Genomic DNA, 20,955 nt, shown 5'->3' with positions numbered 1-20,955 from the left:
CTTTTTATTGAGCATCTACTATATGCCTCACGCAGTTTTAGGTACTCAGGATGAATCAGTGAACAAAATAGATAAGTGTCCTGCCTTCGTGAAGCTGAGGGTGAGGCGGACAATAAGCAAAAAAAAAAAAAAAAAATTATATATATATATAGTATGCTAGGAGATACAAGATATGATGGAAAATTCTTCTTGTTGTTTAGTCGCTAAGTTATATTCGACCCTCTGCAACACCATCAACTGCAGACCATCATGCTCCTCTGTCCATGGGTTTATCCCAGCAAGAACACTAGAGTTGGTTGCCGTTTTCTTCTCCAGGGTATCTTCCTGACCCAGGGATTGAACCTGTGTCTCCTGCATTGGCATATGTATTCTTTATCACTGAGCCACCGGCAAGCCTGGGGTGGGGATGGGGGTGGAAAATACAGCCTGGTAAAGGCAGTCAAGCAGGGTGGAGAAGGCAGGTATTTAATCAGCATTAACAGGGAAGTCAGGGAAGGCTTCACTGAGAACTAACATTTGAGTGGAGACTTGAAGGAGGCGAGCAAGTTGGCCAGCGGGGTGCTGAGTGGAGGAAGTTCCAAGAGGGAGAAGCTCTGATAAAGGCCCTAAGACAAGAATGTGCCTGGTGGTCCTAGGATCAGGAAAGATTCCAGCAGGAGGAGGGGTCAGAAGGGTCACTGAGGGTCTGTAAGGACCTGGGAGAAATGGGAGCCAGGACAGGATTTGAGCAGAAAGGGGACGTGATATGACCTGCTTTCTCCACCCGGTCACCCTGGCTTCCAGGTTCACGGAACCTATCATGAGTATAAAGCTCTCATTGCTCTCCAGGAAGTTACAGTCTAATTTACAAAGCAACGAATCCAAGTCTTTTACACAGTACAAATTCACAATTTTAAATCCGATGACTCATGCCAGTATTTACACAATTACAGATTCATACAGATATTCACACCATTCCACTCTATGGAAATATAATCCTGAAATGTCCTTGGCTCTATATGTAATAGAACCTGTGTTTCCCCTGCCATATTTTTTTCTCCTGAAGTTTTGTTCCTGGACCTGGCCCTCCAAGAAGGTCTGGGAGCATCTTGAGTCTCCTCTGAGGGGCTCGTAGACTCCCTCCACTGAGTCGGGCTTAAGCCCAAAATATTCTCTATATTTTGTCCTGTCAAGTGAGCCTTAGTCCATGCCTCATACTAAAATTAGAGAGTTTTTTTTTAAGCCAGCATATCCAGAATATCATAGAATTTCTCAGAGAGTGGCAGATGGTCCGTTTCTCTTAACTGGTAGCTTGAAAATGCTCTGAACTAATTTATTCTAACTTTTGTGAATTCCTCAGCATCTAAATCATGCATGTCAGCTCATCAACTTGCCATGTAACAAAAGATACCTCTGGTAACCAACGCTTTGGAGCCTGGAGGTGGAATTTAACCTGGCATCATGGTGCTTAAATCTATGGGTCGGACCCGTGAGGAATTACTGCAGTGCCTAAGGATAACATTTGTTTTTAGTTCCTTATTGGAAAATTCAGAACCTCACAGTCTGAAGGAGAGTTGGCCACACAGGCACCAAAAGCTAGTGATGGTTCAGGAGCCAATTTTTTCTGCTTCATAGATGGGTCGCCAGCTGCGAGAGTCTGTCCACAGCATGCCAGCCCCCAGGCCCCTGGCTGGACTGCCCAGTGAGCAGGCCAAACACCTGCTCTGGCCACTGAAAACAAAATAAAAAGCAAGAAAGATGGATATTTGTCATAGAATTTGATAGTTAATAGTTCCCAAAATAGAATCAAAGTGGTTCTCCTGGGAAAAATCTTTGTCACACTTCATCACACACATTTGCTTGGGTGTCAAATTGCTCTGGATCATCACCTGTCAGATCTTAGGGAAGTGGTTCTCAAACCCTCGCGTTCATTAGAACTGTTGGAAAATTCCAGTGCCCAGTCCACACTCCGAAGATTCTGATTCCATGAGTCCAGGAGGGGCCTGGCATCATTTTTATTTTAATTCCCCAGGTGATTCTAATGTGCACCGAGGTTTTTGAACCATGAAATTAGGGCCTCTAAAGGTCTCCACCTGACCCTGAACTCCCCTCCCAGAACCACCCTCTCCCTTCTGCTTGCCCAAAGCAGCATGATCAGGACTTGAGAGGGGTTTTTAAAAGTCACTTTTTAAAGACAAGCAGATTTGAATATTGCTCAACCGTAAAAAGAAACGAAATTGTGCCATTTGCCGAGACGTGGATGGACCTAGAGTCTGTCATACAGAGTGAAGTAAGTCAGAAAGAGAAAAGCAAATACATAGTAATGCACATATGTATATGGAATCTAGAAAAAATGGTATAGATTAACTTATTTGCAAAACAGAAATAGACACACAGACATAGAGAACAAACGCATGGGTAACAAGGGGGAAGGGGGTGGGATGGATTAGGAGATTAGGATTGACATATATACACTATTGATATTATGTCTAAAATAGATAACTAGAACCTACTGTATAGCACAAGGGATGCTCTGTGGTGACATAAACGGGTAGGAAACCCAAAAAAGAGGGGATATATGTATACATGTATGTATATGTATACATACATGTATGTATGTATAGATATGTATACCCAGGGGCCAAACCCTGATCTCGCGCTTTGCAGGCAGATTTTTTTTACCAGTGGAGCCACAAGGGAAGCCCACTGATATATATTGAATATAGCTGATTCAATTTGCTGCAAAGCAGCAATTAACACATTGTAAAGCAACTATACTCAAATAAAATTTTAAATTTTAAATAAATAAAGACAAGCAGATTTAAGACCCATGTGAGCAGCCAGTGGACAAGTAGTCTGGGTGTCTCAATCCAGCTGCTTCTTTGGTCTGAGGTTCCAACACCTGTGGTGTTGCTGGGGGGCTTAGCCCAGGCTCCCGTGGCTGCGCCTCTGCAGGAGGTTGGGGGGTTGCCCCATCCCCACTTCCCTCTGTGACCCTCCCCTGTGCTCGGGTTCCAGCTCAGAGGCTTTCCAGAAGGGCGGAAGGAAAGGGGCCAAGAAGGTGATGATTGTCATCACAGATGGGGAGTCCCACGACAGTCCAGACCTAGAGAAGGTGATCCAGCAAAGCGAGAGGGACAATGTGACCAGATACGCCGTGGCCGTGAGTCCTGCCCCACCCATCCCACCCCTGCCTACCTTCTAGAGGCTTTGCCATCAACCCCCTAGGGACTCTGTGGGTGGGGGAGTGTTTTCTGGGCAGTGAACTAGCCATCCTGGCCCTCAAATGGGCCTGTCCTCGTTAGGTATTCACAACAGCTGTGGGTTTTTTCTTCCCTCCATTGCCAGGCAGGCTCTGAAACCTCAGAAACTAGAAAACACCTCCAAGTACCCTAGCTTAGAGCAGGCGCTCCAGCCTGCCCTGGGCGTGGGGGAGGTCTGTGCCATGTCCTGTCTGTCGCCCTGGCCCCCTGTTCCCTGGCAGGTCCTGGGCTACTACAACCGCAGGGGGATCAATCCAGAAGCTTTTCTGAACGAAATTAAATACATCGCCAGTGACCCTGACGACAAGCACTTCTTCAACGTCACTGATGAGGCAGCCCTGAAGGACATTGTCGACGCCCTGGGGGACAGGATCTTCAGCTTGGAAGGTGAGCACTGCTTCCTGAGAGGTGCTCATGCTCCTGGGCTCATGGCAGGTGAAGCCCAAATGAGTGAAACCCAGCCCCACACCTTCAGCACAGGGGGTGCGGGTTGCATCCCTGATTGAGGAGCTAAGTCCTGGCCAAAAAAAAAAAAAAAACCAGAATATAAACAACAGAAGGAATATTGTAACAAATTCAATAAAGACTTTAAAAAATGGTCCACGTTAAAAAAAAAAAATCCAGCCCCACAGGATGGGAGGGTTTAGAAGTTCTCCCTTCCTGATAAACCCCAGCACTCCCATGCTGGACCTGAGGCTCCACGCTTTCCAAACAGCCTTGAAGTCTGGTTTTGCTGATAAGCTCCTCCTTTTACCATGGCGGTAACTGCAGTTCTAAGGGACTAAATGACTTGCCAGAGCTCCCACCACTTGGGAAGGAATTGGGATTTGAATGAGGGTTGCCAGATATAGCAAATATAAAATGCAACATTTGTGGCAGACATACTAAAAAACCATTCACTGTTTGTCTGAAATTCAAACTTAACTGAGCATCCCGTATTTTATCTGGCAGCCCGAGTTGAGCCCAGCTGAGCCCGACTCCACAGCCTGAAACACTCACTCGCCGAGTCCTGCCGCCTCCCAGCCCACTATTTTGCAAGGTTCCCTCAGACTGCTCTCTCCTTGTGACTCAGACTCCAGTTTTGATGTGCGCAGGGCTCCTTTGCACCATACATTGCTGTAGGGGGTCCTTGCCTCACTGGGTCAAAAGAAAGAGAAGGCAGCATAGCATCCCAGAGCCTGAGCAGTTTGCTCTGCATTGGAAATGATGAGCTACAGACACAGGAAGAGAGAAAAACTAGCCCTCAAAAATGATGGTAAAGGAATAGAGAGTATGGACCTGACTCTGACTCTGACCCCTACCCTAGAATTAAACATCCAGAACAGTGAATTTATTCTCAAAATGGTCACCTTGTATGATGAGAACATTGCCTGCATTGACACGTTGGAGCCCCTCTGCAAGGAGGAGCTTTCGACACTCGTGGGATTCCTTGTGCAAATCTGTGGTGGTGACAACTCTTCCTCCTAAGGGTCGATTTACAATTTGGGAACCATCCAGAGGCATCTGGAACCGAATCTGGTGAATAGTAGGAATGAACAAAGTGGGAAATTCCATTTCTTGCCAACAATGTAGATGATTTCTTTCCCTGCACTTTTCTGGATCTTTCCCCTATGTTGACACTCTCATAGCATGCGTGCCCTGTAATATAAGGTGTTCCAATCCCTTTTCAGTAGGGTTGCTAATAATAAACCCACATGGCCACCTGGAAGGGGCCTGCTGTTGGGGTGGATGAGCTGGACTCAGACCTGGGGCCCTGTCTCAGCTCACTGAAAGTGCTTCCAGGTCACAGGTGCTAGGGACTGACCTGTAGACATGTCTGGCACTAAGAAGTCATGCATGCAGCTGACATCTTTCCATCCCTCTGTTTTAGGCACGAATAAGAATGAAACCTCCTTCGGGCTGGAGATGTCACAGACGGGCTTTTCCTCTCACGTGGTGGAGGTAAGGATGGGTTTAGAGCTGCCCTCCCACCCTCTCACTCTTCTTAGCTCCCTACGTTATTATCCTGCCATTCCTGGGCTGTCTCTCATCCCCCTTGCTCTCTTTCTTGGGGTCTGTCTCTTGTCTCTGTGGCTAGAAGAGGGACATCAAGATCATCAATAACAATTAGCTGTCTCAAGACCTCTCTGTGCAGGGTGCTGGGGGGGACATGTCCCCCAGGACCAAGGGTCTGTTTGGTCCCCAGAGCCTTGTGCAAAAACTAGGCTAGAATGGCAAAACTCCTTGCCTGGTCTCTAACAGTGCCCTGCATGCCCGAGGCAGCCTGTGTGTGAGCGGCCCAGCCCTGTGTCCATGTGGGCAGAAGTCCCAGATGTGCTCCAGAAGGCGGCCCACAGGGGCCTCTCCACATGCGGGCTCAGTGTCACGTTGCAGAGGTCCCAAGCAGACCCGTGGTGTCACCAGCATCGTGCTGTGTCTGGGGCATGTGCCTCACCTGGTTCTGATCCTCAAGATGGGGCTGAAACCTCACAGGATTGCCAGAGGGGCATATGCATGCTGCTCAGTCACCCAGTCGTGTCCTGCCAGGCTTCTCTGTCCATGGAATTTTCCAGGCAAGGATACTGGAGTGGGTTACAATTTCCTGTGCTAGTGGATCTTCCCGACCCAGGGACTGAACCCACATCTCCTGAGTCTCCTGCATTGGCAGGCGAATTCTTTGCCACTGAGCCACGTGGAAAGCTGGCCAGAGGGCTTCCTGTGTGAAGCGTGTGAGCACACTTTACTTCTAGAGCTGTTTGGAGGTCTAGCCCTGCCCGGGAGCACATGTGGGAAAAGCCTGTGTGCTGGTATCAGCACACGCCCCTGTGAGCACACTCTGGGCGAATAGGTGCCCTGGGCTTGTGCGTGTGCTCTGCCCAGTTGGCCCCATGGGAAGGGACCATGCCTCCCAATTTGCCAGAAAAGACCTATCAGTCCATCCCACTTCCACATCACTTTCATTAACCCTCTGAATTCTCCCCACTCCTCTGTGAGGTGAACATGGCAGGGTTCCTTATTCCCAGTTTCCAGGGAAAGAAGCCACATCCCAGGAAGGCTGAATGACCTGCTGAGGTGATACGAGTGAGAGAAATATTAGCCTCATGCTTTTCCCCTACACTAAGCAGCTGTTCCATGAGTGGGGCCTGAGTCAGAGATCCCAGATCGGAGGGGAGGGGTATGGATGCCTAGCACACAGTGGGCAGATGGACGGAAATGCGGCTCATGCTCAGCGTTTCCTGAGCTGCATCTGGACTATCTCGTGCCCATTGAATACAGCAAGATATAAATATTACTGCTCTATATTGACAGTAGTCATGCAATATGTGCCGAGCACTTTAATTTTTTTTTCAGAAAATTTCTGCGCCTCATTCATGCTCAAAAACAGCCCTGCAGAGTCAGCAGATGGTAATAGTTGTCCCATTTTAGGTGGTCACATTAGCAAATCTTTTCAGTGCCTTTTCTGTGCTGGGCCCTGTGCTCTATCCCAGGAGGTACAGAGGCAAGAGCCCTGCCCTCAGGGAGCTCCCAGTCTGAGGGTCAGGGGCTGCATACCAGGAGCGGCAAGGGCATTCATTCACACAGGTCAGGTATCAAGTTCTGTGCTTCGGCTGGACTAGCCCTGGACTCCTGACTCTGGGGGTCAGGCCTAGTTAGAAAATGCAACAAAGAAAATCAATTTCAGTAAATCCAACAAGCATTTGTCAAATGCAATTAAGATATCAAAAGGAAGCAGAATTTATTCTTGCCAAATAGGAGTCAGCCTGAAAACAATGCAGAGCAGCAGTCCTGAACTTAGAGAATAAGATGACAGAAACTACAGACTTCTTCTGAGTACAGGTGTATAACTTCAGCAGGCCCACTCATCCATGGAGCCCCTGTAGAGACTCCCTACTCAATGGGGAACCACATGGACCCATCTAACATCTATCAAGGCAGCATGCGGGACTTCCCTGGTGGTCTGGTGGTTAAGAGTCTACACTTCCACTACCCGGGGCACAAGTTTGATCCCTGATCAGGGAATTAAGGTCTGCATGGTTTAGTAAAAAACAAAACAAAAACAGTCCTTGCCAAGGCTGTGTGTGATCAGGGTTTTACAGAAGGAAAGGCCCAGGCTAAGGGAAAGGACATTCAGGGAAGTCTGGGGCTTGAACAGGCCCCGGAGGACAAGGATTTCAGCAGCCATGGGTGGCAGCAGATAAGAAGAGAGAGGAAGTTATACTCCCAGAACTAGGGGAAAGCTGAGCACACATGGGGGGCCAGCCGTGATGGCGGGGACAGCAACAGAGAGAGAATGTCCCATGTCTCCATCTTCCATTCCAAGGTCAGTTTTTGAGCATCTCCCCTTGGGCCTGGCTTGTGTGAGACACTGGGATATATAGAGATGAAGGTAACATTTCAATTGACAGCAATTCACAGTCTAGTTGGGGAGAAAGACTCTTAAATGGTAAGTTCAGTCTCCCGCTTCTGATACTGTGATCTGTGTGTGCCCAGCGATCAGGGACTCTAGAGAGGAGGGAGGTTAAGACAAGCTTCAGGGATTCGGGGAAGTGCAGCTGAACCTTGACAAAGGCCCAAGCAGCAGAATGTGTCAAACAGGATGAGTTCTCTCAGGATCACTAGAGTTCCCCGGCTGCACAGGGGAGGCCGGTAGCTCAGGACCTCAGCTTGTTACTGAGGTCAAGGTCGTGAGGTGCCTCCTGTGGCTTCCTCCACACCCTCAACTCTTGTTCTCTTCCCCTAACTGGAGAAACCCAGGAGGCATCTCCCCACTCTGTAGATAGAGACCCCAGTTCTTCTGCCACCCTGTATCTTGTTTTCAAATGACAGACATCTGGAAGCTTTCATCCGATAAGACTTAGAAAAAAACAGTGATTACATTTGTATTTGAGACGCTTTAAGACTTTTTAAATAACTGTTTAAATAAATAAAATCCTTCCAAATCCAAAGGTTTGGGGCAGTGATGGTGGCCTGTCTGGCACTGTGACTGGCCATTGGGTTGCTATTTTAGGGTGCAGAGGTTTTTCAGTGCTAGGCTGGTCATGCCATCATAATTGGCCACAGCCGTCCTGTCCTTGGGAGTCCAACCCCCACAGCTCTCAGGATCAGTTAGACCTATCTGGGGATTGGGGACAAGAAGGTCCAGCCTCTCAACTTTGCCCAGAACAGGTCCTGAGCCCAAATGAGTACATCTATTGGGGGAACCTTGGGGATCCATCTCCTCAGGAAATGCTCCCTAGACAGCCTCAGGCAGCTGCTTCCTGCAAATGTGTTGAGTCTTCAATTGCCCTGGGCCTGTTGAGCTCTGTCAGAAGGAAGGATCCTAAGTCCCAAGAGAAGGACCCACAGAATGTTCACAAATGGCAGAGGAAAGGTCAGATCTGATCACCTGGTCTGCTGCCATCTTATCTAGCAAGGAAAGCAGGCTTCAAGTTAGGAAGGGCAAAAGCAACAACAGACAGAAAGGACCAGAGTCCAGATTAGGAGAGGAGACCCCCATATATCCCCGAGCCCCTGGATGAACCAAAACTCCAGGCCACAGGCATTATTACATTCCAGCATGATGGCCAGAAGTCAGTTGCTGGGAAAACCAGGGACCCAGAGCCCCAGGAAACTCTAGTCCTGATTAACCAAAAGGAGAAAGAATATTCTGGAAATTACCATCAGCAAAATTAGCTATGGATGCCTGGCCAAATTTTAGAATGGATTTGTAAGCCAATGGTTCCATTAGCATTTGGAAATGAACGTGAAGGTTGCTGAGAGCTGGAGTGGCTTCTATTAGTGCTGGCGGCTTGCTGAGGTGATGAACTCCCTGTCAAGCTGGGTAACCAAGAAAAAGCTGCATGAATCTGCCAGAAACCTTGCAGAAGAGATCCACAGCTCTCAGCCTATAATCCCCAAGGGCCACAAGGGGAAGATGTGGTGGAAGGAAGAGGACCATAAATAATTGATGCCCGTGGTGATGGCTCTCCTGCATTGCACTCCATAAATCTCCCCAAAAACGAAAGTTTACAGAAGGAAGCAGTTTTATTAGGGTGGACCTTATCTATACAAAAGACTTGGCCACTCACCCAAGATGAGAACAGTGTTTTTTCTTTAAACTGCACATGATGGTCTAGGAGGACCAGACTCAGTTACATTTGAAACAGGCTGAGGCAGCGTGGTGTGGGGTGGGGGTGGGGGGGTTACCCCCCAGACCTACAGCCCCAGCCACCCCCTGCCTCTTCAGCCTGTGCCCTTTTCACTCAGCCCACCTCCTGGGCTCATGGACAGGATAGCTAAGGTTAGAGGTGACTATGTAAGGTTCTCACCTGCTGAAGCCTTAAAGTTGTCATCTTTCCTAAGGGTTTTGCATTTGAACTCGTTTTGAATATCTTATTTAATCAAAAGTAAAAGAAACTCATCCATAATGATGAAATGAGGGGTTGATACCGAAAGGCTGTAAACTCCTTTTAAGCCCCCTTATGCCTAGATGGTGGATTTTTTCCCCCGCCAGCTCTGGGGCAGGCAGCCAAGGCTGCCCCCATGAGGCCAAGGCCCACTGCCGTGCTGTTCTGGATTCTTTGCAAGTTGACCCCTGGTGGCAGGAAACATTTCTGGTTCTTTGAGGTCCCCAGAAGCCCAGCCCCAAGTCCTCAGGCTGTGCCCTGGTGCCTAATGCCCCACTCCTGGCCATTGTTCCAGGACCTCTGAGTAGAAATAACCATCTCTCTGATCTGGAATGAATAGTCAAGTAAGAGCGTGCCCTTTGACCCCCCCACCCCCTCCTCACTGCTCCAGCCTATGGCTTTCAGCCCCATGAATGGTGTGGGGCCCCTCTCCACAGAAAGACTGCAGGTCCATTTCTGGGTCTTTCCTGCCCAACCCCATCTCAACCTCCAGGCACTGATCTCTTCCTCAGGCTCCACTAGGCTTGTTGAAAACATCTTCTATCGAGAGAATCTGAGCAACTAGGTAAAGCATCATCCACCCTCTTAACGATGTATTTGCCTTAGAAGGTGGTCTTGGGGACAGAGTCCTGACCTCCCTACGACCACTCTGCTAATGCACACGCGGCGAGGAAGCCATAGGGGGGCCTGAGGGAGGAGCCCAGCGCTCCGTGCCCCCTAGGTGGTCTCCTGTGAACAGAACCACCACGGGCCACCTCCATCGGCCCCCACAGCCCTGCCTCTCCAGCATCAAGAACTGCTATCAGCTGGTGTCCTCATTCCATTACTACCAGGCCAGAGGAAAGCTCTGTCTGGCTGTGTGGCCTCAGACAAATCGTTTTGCCTCTCTGAACTTCAACCTTTGAGCAGATGTCTGAAAAACATGTGTGGAATTGAATCTTGAGGCTTGGAACTAGAAGTGTGCATTTTGAGACTTCCTAATAAGCCAAGGAGGGCTTCTCAGGTGGCTCAGTGGTAAAGAATCCGCCTGCCAAAGTAGGAAACTTAGGTTCAATCTCTAAGTCTGGAAAATCCCCTGGAGAAGGAAATGGAAACACACTCCAATATTCTTGCCTGGGAAATTCCATGGACAGAAGATCCTGGTGAGCAGTAGTCACAAAAGGGTCACAAAAGGGTCACAAAAGAGTCAGGCACAACTTAGTGACTAACCAACCAATAAGTCACGGAAGTTTTTCTTCAAATCCTTTCCTAACTCTGCCAGGTACCCACTCACCCCCTCAGCAGGTCACCCCCTCCTGTGGGCCCTCAAAATAGGCTGTCCTAATCTCTATCAGATCACTCCTCACAGACTCATCTGTAGGTCCACCTTGACTGTGAGATCTAGGGACCCCTGACTCCCTGGAAGTACTTTATGGCTGAATTAATGAATGAGAGGAACTAATATGTATGTAGTCCTTATTGGCTGCCAAGCACCCTGCTAAGGATTCAAAATGCTAGTTCTCACAACTATTTACAGAACTATAGAATAGTCTCAGAACTATTTACAGCTGAGGACCCTTAGGCTAGGCGAGAAAGAGGAATGTTCCCAAGGTCACACAGCTGGAGGCTTTGGAGCTAGGAGTGGAGCTTGAATGTCTGACACCATAGATCACAGTCTAATCCCGGGCCTGGGATTACTCAGCCTACTGACCATCTGGGCTGGGTACTACTTTGCCATGAGGCTATCCTGTGCATCGTAGGTAGTCAGCAGCATCCCTGGTCTCTACTCACCATAGCAACCCCAACACCACCCTGGGCTGTAACTACCAAAGCTGACTTTAGGCATTACTAAATATTGCCTGGGGGCTAAGCCACCCCCAGTTGGGAACCACTGTTTTAGACTATGCGGCTTCCCGTGCTGGGCAGGTGGCCTGACCCTGGCTGGGGACAGGGTCGAGCAGGAACACTGAGTTTGGGGAGATCTGGTCACAGATCAGCTGAGGGAGCACTCAGCTGAGGTAGGAAGGTAATTCTGCTGCAGGACCGGTCAGAGGACAGCTGAGAGCTGAGCTGGCAGGCTCTGATGGTGAGGACTCAGGCAAATACAGGTACAGGTCTTCCTCCAGGAGGGCACACACTTGGCCTTAGATCTTCTGGGGGCCACCAAGCCCGTGTCCTCATTTCTGCATAGAGTCAGGAAGGTCAGCTGCCACCCAGGGCACCCTGATCTGGTGGAAGCCCCGGAAACCTCGCGGGGAAGGAAGCCATAAGTCAGGGAGCCAGTGCCAGACGTGGAGCGAGGAACACGGAGATTCCCCACCACGCCATTCTGTTTGTTTCCCAGCTGGGCTTGTATGCCTGGCTTCTTCTATCAAAGCTTTGGCCCTTTCTGCAGCCCCCTGCTTCCAGATTTTTTCCAAACTCAAAAGGTCTGGGTTTTCCCAACTGGGAAAAGATGGTGACCACCTGAGGTTTGCCTTAGTGGCCTGGGCTTACCGTCTCAGGCAACCCACTCTTCATAGGGCACCCTGTCCACAGCAGGGCCCCAGGAGACCCTGCTCGGGAAAGGGTTTCCCACGGGGACCACAAGCCTGCCTGCAGCCACTGCCGGGGTGGACTGGCATCAGGTGAGGGCCCAGAAGCCCTCAGCCCGCCCAGTGCTGCCAAATGCAGAAATTCCGATGGAACCGCCAAGCCCCACGTGTGGTGAGTCAGCATCAGGTCTCACCCAGCTGAATCCCAGGCACCCAGTTAAGCCAGGCCTTCTCAGTACATCACAGAGGTTTCCAGTCATCTGCAAAGCCAAACATTCATCTTCAAAGGCCTCCGCAGGAAGCAGACTAGCCTGCTGTCACATTGAAAGCAGAATCTAGGGGCTTCTGGGGAAGCCAATGAGCATTTTTTTCCTCTGACCAACTCCGTCCCAGCGCTGCCACTGACTTGCTGCGTGACCTCAGGCAACCCCCTTTCCCTCTCTGAATCTTGGGTGCTCATTAATCTAGTGCAGATAGTGACTGTCCTGCTGGTCTCCCACAAATGCTGAGAAAGGATCTTGCAAAGAACAGAGCACACCCCAAGAGCAAGGAATGTTGGCAGGAGTCTCTGAGGCCCTGGCCCAGATCCTGGCCCCAACGGATTGTCAAATTCTCCCAGGCTGAAGTGCCCAGAGTAGGAGAGAGAAAGCTAATGAGAAAACGCGACATTAAACACAGCCAAGCACATCAGACTCACCTAAGAGCAGCTTATTTATAGCTGTAAAAACATCCTGTCGGAACAGTCAGTCCAGCCTCTAAAATATTAGGACTTTAATCCTTATATATGATCATCTTGAAAGTGAAACCTTGGAAATGAGAAAAGGAACTTATTACAGTTCCCAATCTTGCCTCCTCCACCACCAGTAATGAAATCAGTGCTGAGGCCTCTGCCTGTATGTTTAGTTATGGCTCTGTTGTCCCCAGGCCAGAGTCACATTTTTCTATTGGTCCCTGTTTTTGGTGGTGGTGGTGTAGTCGCTTGGTCGTGTCTTTCTCTTTGCGACCCCATGGACCATAGCCCACCAGGCTCCTCTGTACATGGGATTTTCCAGGCAAGAATACTGGAGTTGGTAGCCATGTCCTTCTCCAATGGATCTTTCCCACTGAGGGACTGAACCTGGGTCTCCAGCCTTGCAGGCAGATTCTCTACCAACTGAGCCACCAGGAAAAGAGAAATTCAGTCCTCTGGGCACCAATGGTGGGGAAACCTCAAATTCCACCCACCAGCTGGGTTGAAGGAGGGCTTAGTGGGAGAGAGATGACTTCACCAGCTTGTGCTTTAACATTCCAAAACTGGGAGGCAAAACTGGGTGCCCTTGACTGGTGATCACCAAGGTGACCCAGGAAGGGGCCCCCCTGCCTCCACCCTCCTCCTCAGCCCCTCATTGTCCCTAGTCACTTCTCTCCCTCTTCCGAGTCATTACTGTTCATCTTCCCGTGTCCACGAGGTATGTGGGTGGTTGGGGTCAATATAAAGTTCAGGGGCAGCCCAGAGAGTGAATAGACCCAGTCCAGTCCTCAGAAATGACCCTGGAGGCTTCCCCTCGGGGAGCTAGAGCTCCCATCTTCCTGCCTAGGCATCGGAGCATCTGCTTACCCTGTAATTAAAGACAATCTCCTGTCCCTGAGGTGCCGGCTGCCACAAACGTGGCCCTGGCTTACCTCTCTAGCCTCATGCTGAACCATCCTGCTCCTCTCACTCGGGGCTCCAGCCCCATCGAACAGCTTTCAGTTCCTTGAAGCCAAAGGCTCTGAACTGTCTCCAGCCTCAGTGCCTTTGCACAAATTATTTCATCTCCCCAGGTGTCTGGGTGAGCATCACTTGCTCAAAATGCTTTTCCTGAGACCCACCTCAATCTAAATTCAATCTCACCCCAGGATTTATCACAGCCCTCATTGTGTGGCAGTTATCACAGTTTGCAGGTATTCTGTTTATTTGGGTATGTCTTTAGTGTCTGTGAGCTCTGTGGGGGCAGGGATAGCAGCCCCAGCGCTAAGCAAGTGTCTGACATAAGACAGACACACAGTGAATTTGTACTGAAGAATGAAGAAGTAGCGTTTACACACAGGAAAGCCTCAGACGCTGCGAAGGAAGGAGGAAAAACACGGCTTGTGTGCATGCTAAGTCGCTTCAGTCGTGTCCGACTCTGTGCCACCCCGTGGACTCTAGCTTGCCGGGCTCCTCTAGCCATGGAATGCTCCAGGCAAGAATAGTGGGGTGGATTTGCCATTTCTTCCTCCAGTGGATCTTCTCAACCCAGGGATCAAACCCACGTCTGTTACATTTCATGCATTGGCAGGTGTGTTCTTACACTGGAGCCACCTGGGAAGCCCCGGAAGAGCATACTGCCACCTCTTGAAGGGGGCTTCCCTGGTGGTCAGCTGGGAAAGAACCTGCCTGCAGTGTGGGAGACCTGGGTTCCATCCCTGGGTTGGGATGATCCCCTGGAGAAGGGAAAGGCTACCCACACTCCAGTATTCTGGCCTGGAGAATTCCATGGACTATACAGTCCACGGGGTCGCAGAGAGTCGAACACGCATGAGCATCTTTCACTTTCATCACTTAAAGGAGTGTCAGAAGGAAGGGATGGCGACAAGGGATTTGCTAGAGAGGTTCTGAAGCCCAGAATGGAATGCAACCTTGGTCCTGAATTTGGAGCTTGTTTCTAGAACATTCCTTCTTTCCTAAGATTCCATCCTTGGGATCAGCTTGACCCATTTTATCCTAAGAATGGAATGGGGCAAGAAAGCCCTCAGCTCCTGTTAAAGCCAAGAATCCTGGCTGGAAGTTGGGCTATTAACAAACTGGGCAGGAGGTGCCAGAGGCGGCAGGTGGATGCTTCATGGTGTGGATGTGGGGCAGCTTCCCAGCCAGGGGCACCCCGGGAGACATGAGCTGATGTGCACCCCCTCCCCAATGTCAGGACGGGATTCTGCTGGGAGCCGTGGGTGCTTATGACTGGAACGGAGCTGTGCTGAAGGAGACCAGCAGTGGGAAGGTCATTCCTCTCCGTGAGTCTTACCTGAAGGAATTCCCCGAGGAGCTCAAGAACCACGGCGCCTACCTGGGTAAGAGGCAGGGCTGAGGGGTGGCTGGCTGGCAGTGGGCCAGGAGAGGACTTGGGGGTCCAGAACATGCTCAAAAACGAGACGAGGGGCTTGTCAGCATAGTCTGTGCTGATTCAAGCACAGTTAGGAGTCATTGCCTCTCCAGGCTGGCATCCAGCACACCCAGCACCATGCCTGGCTGCATGGGCTCTCCATTAGTAGAATAAAACAGGGTCCCCAGGCCAGGCCATGGACCGGGCCATGAAGCAGGAGGTGAGAAAGTGAGCGAAGCTTCATCTGCCACTCCCCATCTCCCCCACCACCCCCATCCATGGAAAAATTGTCTTTCACAAAACCAGTGCCTGGTGCCAAAAAGATTGCAGACTGCCAGAGTAAATGACAAGCAGTCTGACCTGAAATTGTTTCCATTCATGCCTCTAGACTCTCCGGCAGCTGTTGGTATGTTTTCAGAATTGAGTGCAGGAAGTCCGCCTCCCCAAGGCAAAAATGCAAGTTGAGGTTGTGCTCAATTCAGTTCAGTCACTCAGTCAGGTCCGAATTTTGCGTTACAATCAAGGCAGATGTCATCTCCCATTAAGCACCTTAGTGTGAATGAAAGTCGCTCAGTCCTGTCCGACTCTCTGCAACCCCATGGACTATATAGTCCATGGAATTCTCCAGGCCAGAATACTGGAGTGGGATACTGGAGTGGGTAGCCTTTCCCTTCTCCAGGGGACCTTCCCAACCCAGGGATCCAACCCAAGTCTCCTGCATTGCAGGCGGATTCTTTACCAGCTGAGCCACAAAGGAAGCTCGCCTTAAGGTGGTCATAAAAAGAAAAGTGTGAGTCATTGACCTGATGGTGACAGGTCCCAGCTGGGAGACCTTAACCAGAGCCCAGTCACCTCCAGCTTTGTAAGAGTGAGCCTCTGCCATTCATGCAGAAAGGGCTGAACCGGAGGAAAGGAGAAGGGCTCCCATTGTTTGTAAGTCTTTCTGAGTTTCTGAACCGAGTCTGCCAGCTGTGAAATTATCCCCAGGGCAGCCTCAGGCCCCACTTCTCCGTGAACTAAGTTGGCAGCGGGCCTCCCCGTGGTGGGAAGGTCGTTCCTCCCCCCAGAAGACCCTTCCTGAGGCCCAACCATGGTACCTCCTGGGGTGGGAATCCGGAGGGAGAGCCTTTCTGCTCCTCTCTCTGGGGGTTCATCCAGTGAGGGCACTGTGGGGGGTCTCTGGAAGATTCCTCCCTCTGTGCCCCAAGGGAGATGGGGAGTTTGGGGAAGGAGACCGGAGACCGGGAGGCCAGGCTCTCCGCCTCCACACTGGGGAAGCTGATGGACTTCCGGCCCCAGGCCTTCAGGGAGGCTCTCTAGCTTTCAGGGTGGCCTTGCCCGCTGGTCAGAGAGCCACATGGGAACTGCAACCACAGCCAGCAGACAGCAGGGAAGCAGGAAGCTCTCAGCACTGCTTAGAGCTTTGAGAGTCGGCCCTTGCCTGCCTCCAGGACATTCAGCCCCCAGGACCCTCCCATTATCACGGTCCCTCCTTCCAGGGAAGCCCAAATGCCTGGGGTCAATGAGAATACTCTCAGTAATGCTGCTAAGGGCTCAGCTTAGAAGAAACCCTTGCTCCACCGCACAAGGCTAAGCCTGCTCTACCCTCGTATTTTTGTGATTGCTCTGAATACACAGCCCTGTTGGCCACCCTCCATGCGATATCCTGCTCTCACCTACTCCACTTCCCAGAATACCTTTCCAAGAGTCAAAGAAGGTGTATCTAGAACCAGAGTTTCTCACCCTGTGGCACCCACACTCCCAGCCACTATGGGTTGGCTTCTGTGCATCCCGCAGCCACTCTGAAAGCAACTGGTGAGACCCGAGAGACAGTTACCCACATATATACAGGCGTGCACACAGGCATGCACACACAGCAGAAGGAGCCGCTCATTGCCCAGAAAGCACCCGGGAATTGCCAGCAAGGCCTGACACCCATCTAAAAACTGGGATCCATTCTACAAATCATCTGGCAGGAAGTAGGACTCTTGGCTTTGCACACCTGCAAGGGTCCCATTTTCAGGAGAGTTGTCTGAAGACGCTGCACAGTCACTCCCCAGAGCTGGGTGCTCCACTGGAAACTCACAGGGACCAGGCACAGATCCCGAGAACATGGATTGGAGGCCTTCCCCAAAGAGCCCCGGGTTTCCGTCTTGTTCTCTTCTGAGTGGCATATGTGTGTGGATGCAGAGAAGCCTGGGCACTCCCCGCTTTGGGGCTGCAGGAATCCCTGCGACCCCCCACCTCCATGCCCTGGGCAGAGCAGCTCCTTGCCTCTGCACAGCCAACCCTTCATTTTTTGGTGGACCACTTAGCACGGCATTCTGGTGATGAAGAGGACATTGCTTGGTCCCCAGAGAGACTACTGGTGGGGATCAGAAACAAAGTCTGCCCAATATAAAAAGAAGTGTGGCTAGGGTTTGTTCTCTCGCTTCCCTGTTCCCTCACATGCTCACCTGTAGGGCAAGTGAAGCAGGTGATGTGCATGTTCCAGGCAGCGATGCCTTTCAGTGACCCCACCTGGCTTCTTTCGATGCCCTCCAGCAGAGGGTGGGCGCAGTGAGTTCCCTGCACTGTCCACCAGCCCGTTCCAAGCCCTGCCTCTTCCAGGCCTCCTCAGCTGAGCCTGGGAACTACTGTCTAGAACTACCATCTGCTCAGCCTGCTCTGAATGCCCCTCTTGCAGTGGCCCATCCATGCCGCCAGGCCCTGGCGAGGTCTGCCAGGCCGCAGGGCCGGAGACCAGCCTGTTTCCTCCCACGGCAGGGTACACAGTCACATCGGTCGTGTCCTCCAGGCAGGGGCGGGTGTACGTGGCTGGAGCCCCCCGGTTCAACCACACAGGCAAGGTCATCCTGTTCACTATGCACAACAACCGGAGCCTCACCATCCACCAGGCCCTGCAGGGCGAGCAGGTAAGGCTGAGGGGGCTGGGGGCGGGGCCGACAGGTGGGACAGACGGGATGGGATGGCGAGGCTGGGAGGGACTGCAGCTCAGCTCATCCCTCACAGGACTGTCCCCAGACCCACAAGCATCCTTCCTGGCTAGGGATCTATGCCTTCTTTTTATTTTTTTTCATTTATTTTTATTAGTTGGAGGCTAATTACTTTACAATATTGTAGGGGGTGTATGCCTTCTTTATACCCACCTGGGAGCTGATGCTCCCTCCCCAGAAAGCCAGATCTCAGACCCTGCTGCAGCAACGAGAACCTGGGAGAACTCATGGAGCCCTTGACTCTGGTACACTAGCCAGACTTCTGCCCCTGACCACCAGCATCTCTCTGGTCACGTCTAGAGTTCAGGGCTCGCTCTGGCAGAGGCAACATCCAGGCTATGACTTCCCAGCTTGGGCTGGCAAGGCACCTAGGCATCTGAAGGGGCACTTGTGTTCCTCATGCCACCTCGGTGCTCCCAGGAGTGGGAGGAGTCGTGCCTCCGCCCACAGCAAGGCCTCAGGGGTTCACTAAGATGCCGACTTCTTTCCCTCCCTGGAATGGGCACGATGCAGAACAGTACAACCGCCAATGTCACAGCACCCCCCAAGACGTGGTGGGCAACTAGGCTGTGCTGCTAAGAGTCTCATGTTAGAAGGTCTTGAATGCACAGAGGAAAGCTATGATTAAAGTCAATGATGGTGAAAAGATCAGGAAACAGGGTTCTGATACAGGTCATTCCAGTAGCCCAGGGAAACCGTTGTACTGAGAAGAAACACAGCTTTTCCAAGGTTATTGGGTAGATTCCCTGGGTAAAGCTCAGTATCCTGGACTCTTGGTGGGGCTGCCTAAATTATGCTACCTCCTGACCCCAACAACCCCCACACAAGGCCTTGGCCCCTCCTGCCTGGCAGCATCCAGTATCCATGGCACCCTGCGCTGAGCTGAGCCCTGTCCAGGTCCTTCCTGTTATTCTTGGCTTGCCCCTGGTGCTCCAGAGCCTGGGAACAGCCCTGTTTCCTGCCTCTTCTACTGCCCTTGGCCATGAGGACATGCTCTTTGCCAGGTCTAACCTCCATCCCTCTAGCTGCAGGGAGCCATCCTTCCACTATTCCTCTTCCCATCCCAAGTGCACTGGGGGCTCTGGGCGCTGCTCTGGTCCCAGCCTCCACATTCCCTGCCCATACCCCACCCGTGGCCAGCTCTCAGGAATCCAAGTTAGACCTTGAGAGCCAGAGGGAATTCGCCGAAGAATATATGACATTTTTACTGCCTGGATCTGCCTCCAACATCCAAACGAGAAACCGCAGCACTGAAGGCAGCTAAGTTAAGTGGATTCCAAATCACCGTGACCCATATATCGGAGGCCACATGTTTAGACAGACTTCCCTCCGCCTCCTTCTTTGCTCTGTCTGCCTCTTAATCACTTCACGTAGGCACATCTCTCCCCTCCCCACAGTGTGTTTATAATGTCCTTTTTCCCTCTTCTGTATTTTTTTTTATCATTCTCCTGAGTTAAAAGATTTTAATGCTTGAGGATAAATTTCTTCTGAAAACACCCCAAGCCAGGAAGGGAGAATCATGGGCTTGGATGTCAGATGGATCAGAGTTCCAACCCAATTTGGTTGTGACCGGCCTTCTGACCTTGGGCTAGAGACTCAAATTCTCTGAGCTTCAGTTCCTTCCCTGTGAAATAAGGACAATGATCTCTCCCAAGATAGCATGAGGCTGTAAAGTGCCTCACACGGGGCCTGTCCTTGGGAAGGGCTCCTTTTCTTTCCTTGCTCCTATAAACACTTATAGAGCACCTCCTGCATGCCAGGCACAGCACCCAGGCCTGGAGGGAGTGAGACAGGAGCAGTGCCCACTGTTAGGGGCATCTGTGGAGGGAACCAGTGCTGGGGGGAAGAGGACAGGGCTGCGGGAGAGCACGGAGAAGGGGCCCCCACGGCAGGGGATGGAGTGGGGAAGGCCAGGGGTGTCTTTGAACAGGAAGTGACCTGTAGGACGATAGACATGACCTGGAGAGAGGGGAGGAGAAAAGGGTACAGGCTAAAGAGAAGTATGTACAAGGGAAGCTGGGAAGCCCGCCAGAGCAGGGGGCTTTTGGAGAAGAGAAATCACTTAGTATGTCCAGGGGAATGTGGGAGCCAGAGGGTGGGAGACAGAGGCTGGGGAGGCAGGGAGGCCAGTCCAGGAGGGTCACACTGCAGAGTTTGGACATTCCTCCCCAAAGCAAGGAAGGGGCATGGTCAGCTTCTGGAAGCCACTCTAGCTCCCCACAGGGCTGGGCTGGAGGGCCAGTCTGGAGATGGGGGGTCCTTCGGAAGGTGCCTCACCTGAGGAAGGAGCATCGGAGGAGGAGGGAAGTAGATGGATTGGGGACGTGTTTGGCATCCACCAAGAGCACTTGTGGGGAGACTGCAGGTGGGAGAGATGGGAGTGGAGCCAGGAGGACCCTTAGGTTTCTGAGTTGGGAGCGTGGCACCCAAGGCAAGAGAGGAACACCCTAAGCGCTCAAATACTGAGAAAAAACCACAAGTCACCACCCAAGGTGCTAAGCCCAGAGTTATTTGGAAAATAAAATATTGAAAATGAGTTAAATGCCCGACAGAGGACTGATTAAACATGTTTGGCACGTGCATAATTTGGAGTGCTATACCATATAGTCAAAGCTATGGCTTTTCCAGTAGTCATGTGTGGATGTGACAGCTGGAGCATAAGGAAGGCTGAGTGCCAAAGAATTGATGCTTTCAAACTGTGGTGCCAGAGAAGACTCTCAAGAGTCCCTTGGACAGCA

The 20,955-nt window shown here is 51.2% G+C and overlaps 1 protein-coding gene across 1 annotated transcript in view; it reads left to right on the top strand.

Annotated features, from left to right (window-relative positions):
• Nucleotides 1-20,955, top strand: part of ITGA11 (integrin subunit alpha 11) — a 132,583-nt gene that overhangs the window by 78,270 nt on the left and 33,358 nt on the right. Inside the window, exons 8-12 of the mRNA XM_020880529.2 lie at nt 2,998-3,142; nt 3,464-3,629; nt 5,113-5,183; nt 15,045-15,189; nt 17,988-18,136. Coding sequence (XP_020736188.2) covers nt 2,998-3,142; nt 3,464-3,629; nt 5,113-5,183; nt 15,045-15,189; nt 17,988-18,136 — 676 coding nt within the window. The remainder of the gene's footprint in view (nt 1-2,997; nt 3,143-3,463; nt 3,630-5,112; nt 5,184-15,044; nt 15,190-17,987; nt 18,137-20,955) is intronic.

This window comes from Odocoileus virginianus, chromosome 6, assembly GCF_023699985.2.
Source record: "Odocoileus virginianus isolate 20LAN1187 ecotype Illinois chromosome 6, Ovbor_1.2, whole genome shotgun sequence".
Classification (NCBI taxonomy): domain Eukaryota; kingdom Metazoa; phylum Chordata; class Mammalia; order Artiodactyla; family Cervidae; genus Odocoileus; species Odocoileus virginianus.
The sequence above is the reverse complement of the archived record's forward strand: the minus strand, read 5'-3'. Positions and strand labels throughout refer to the sequence as shown.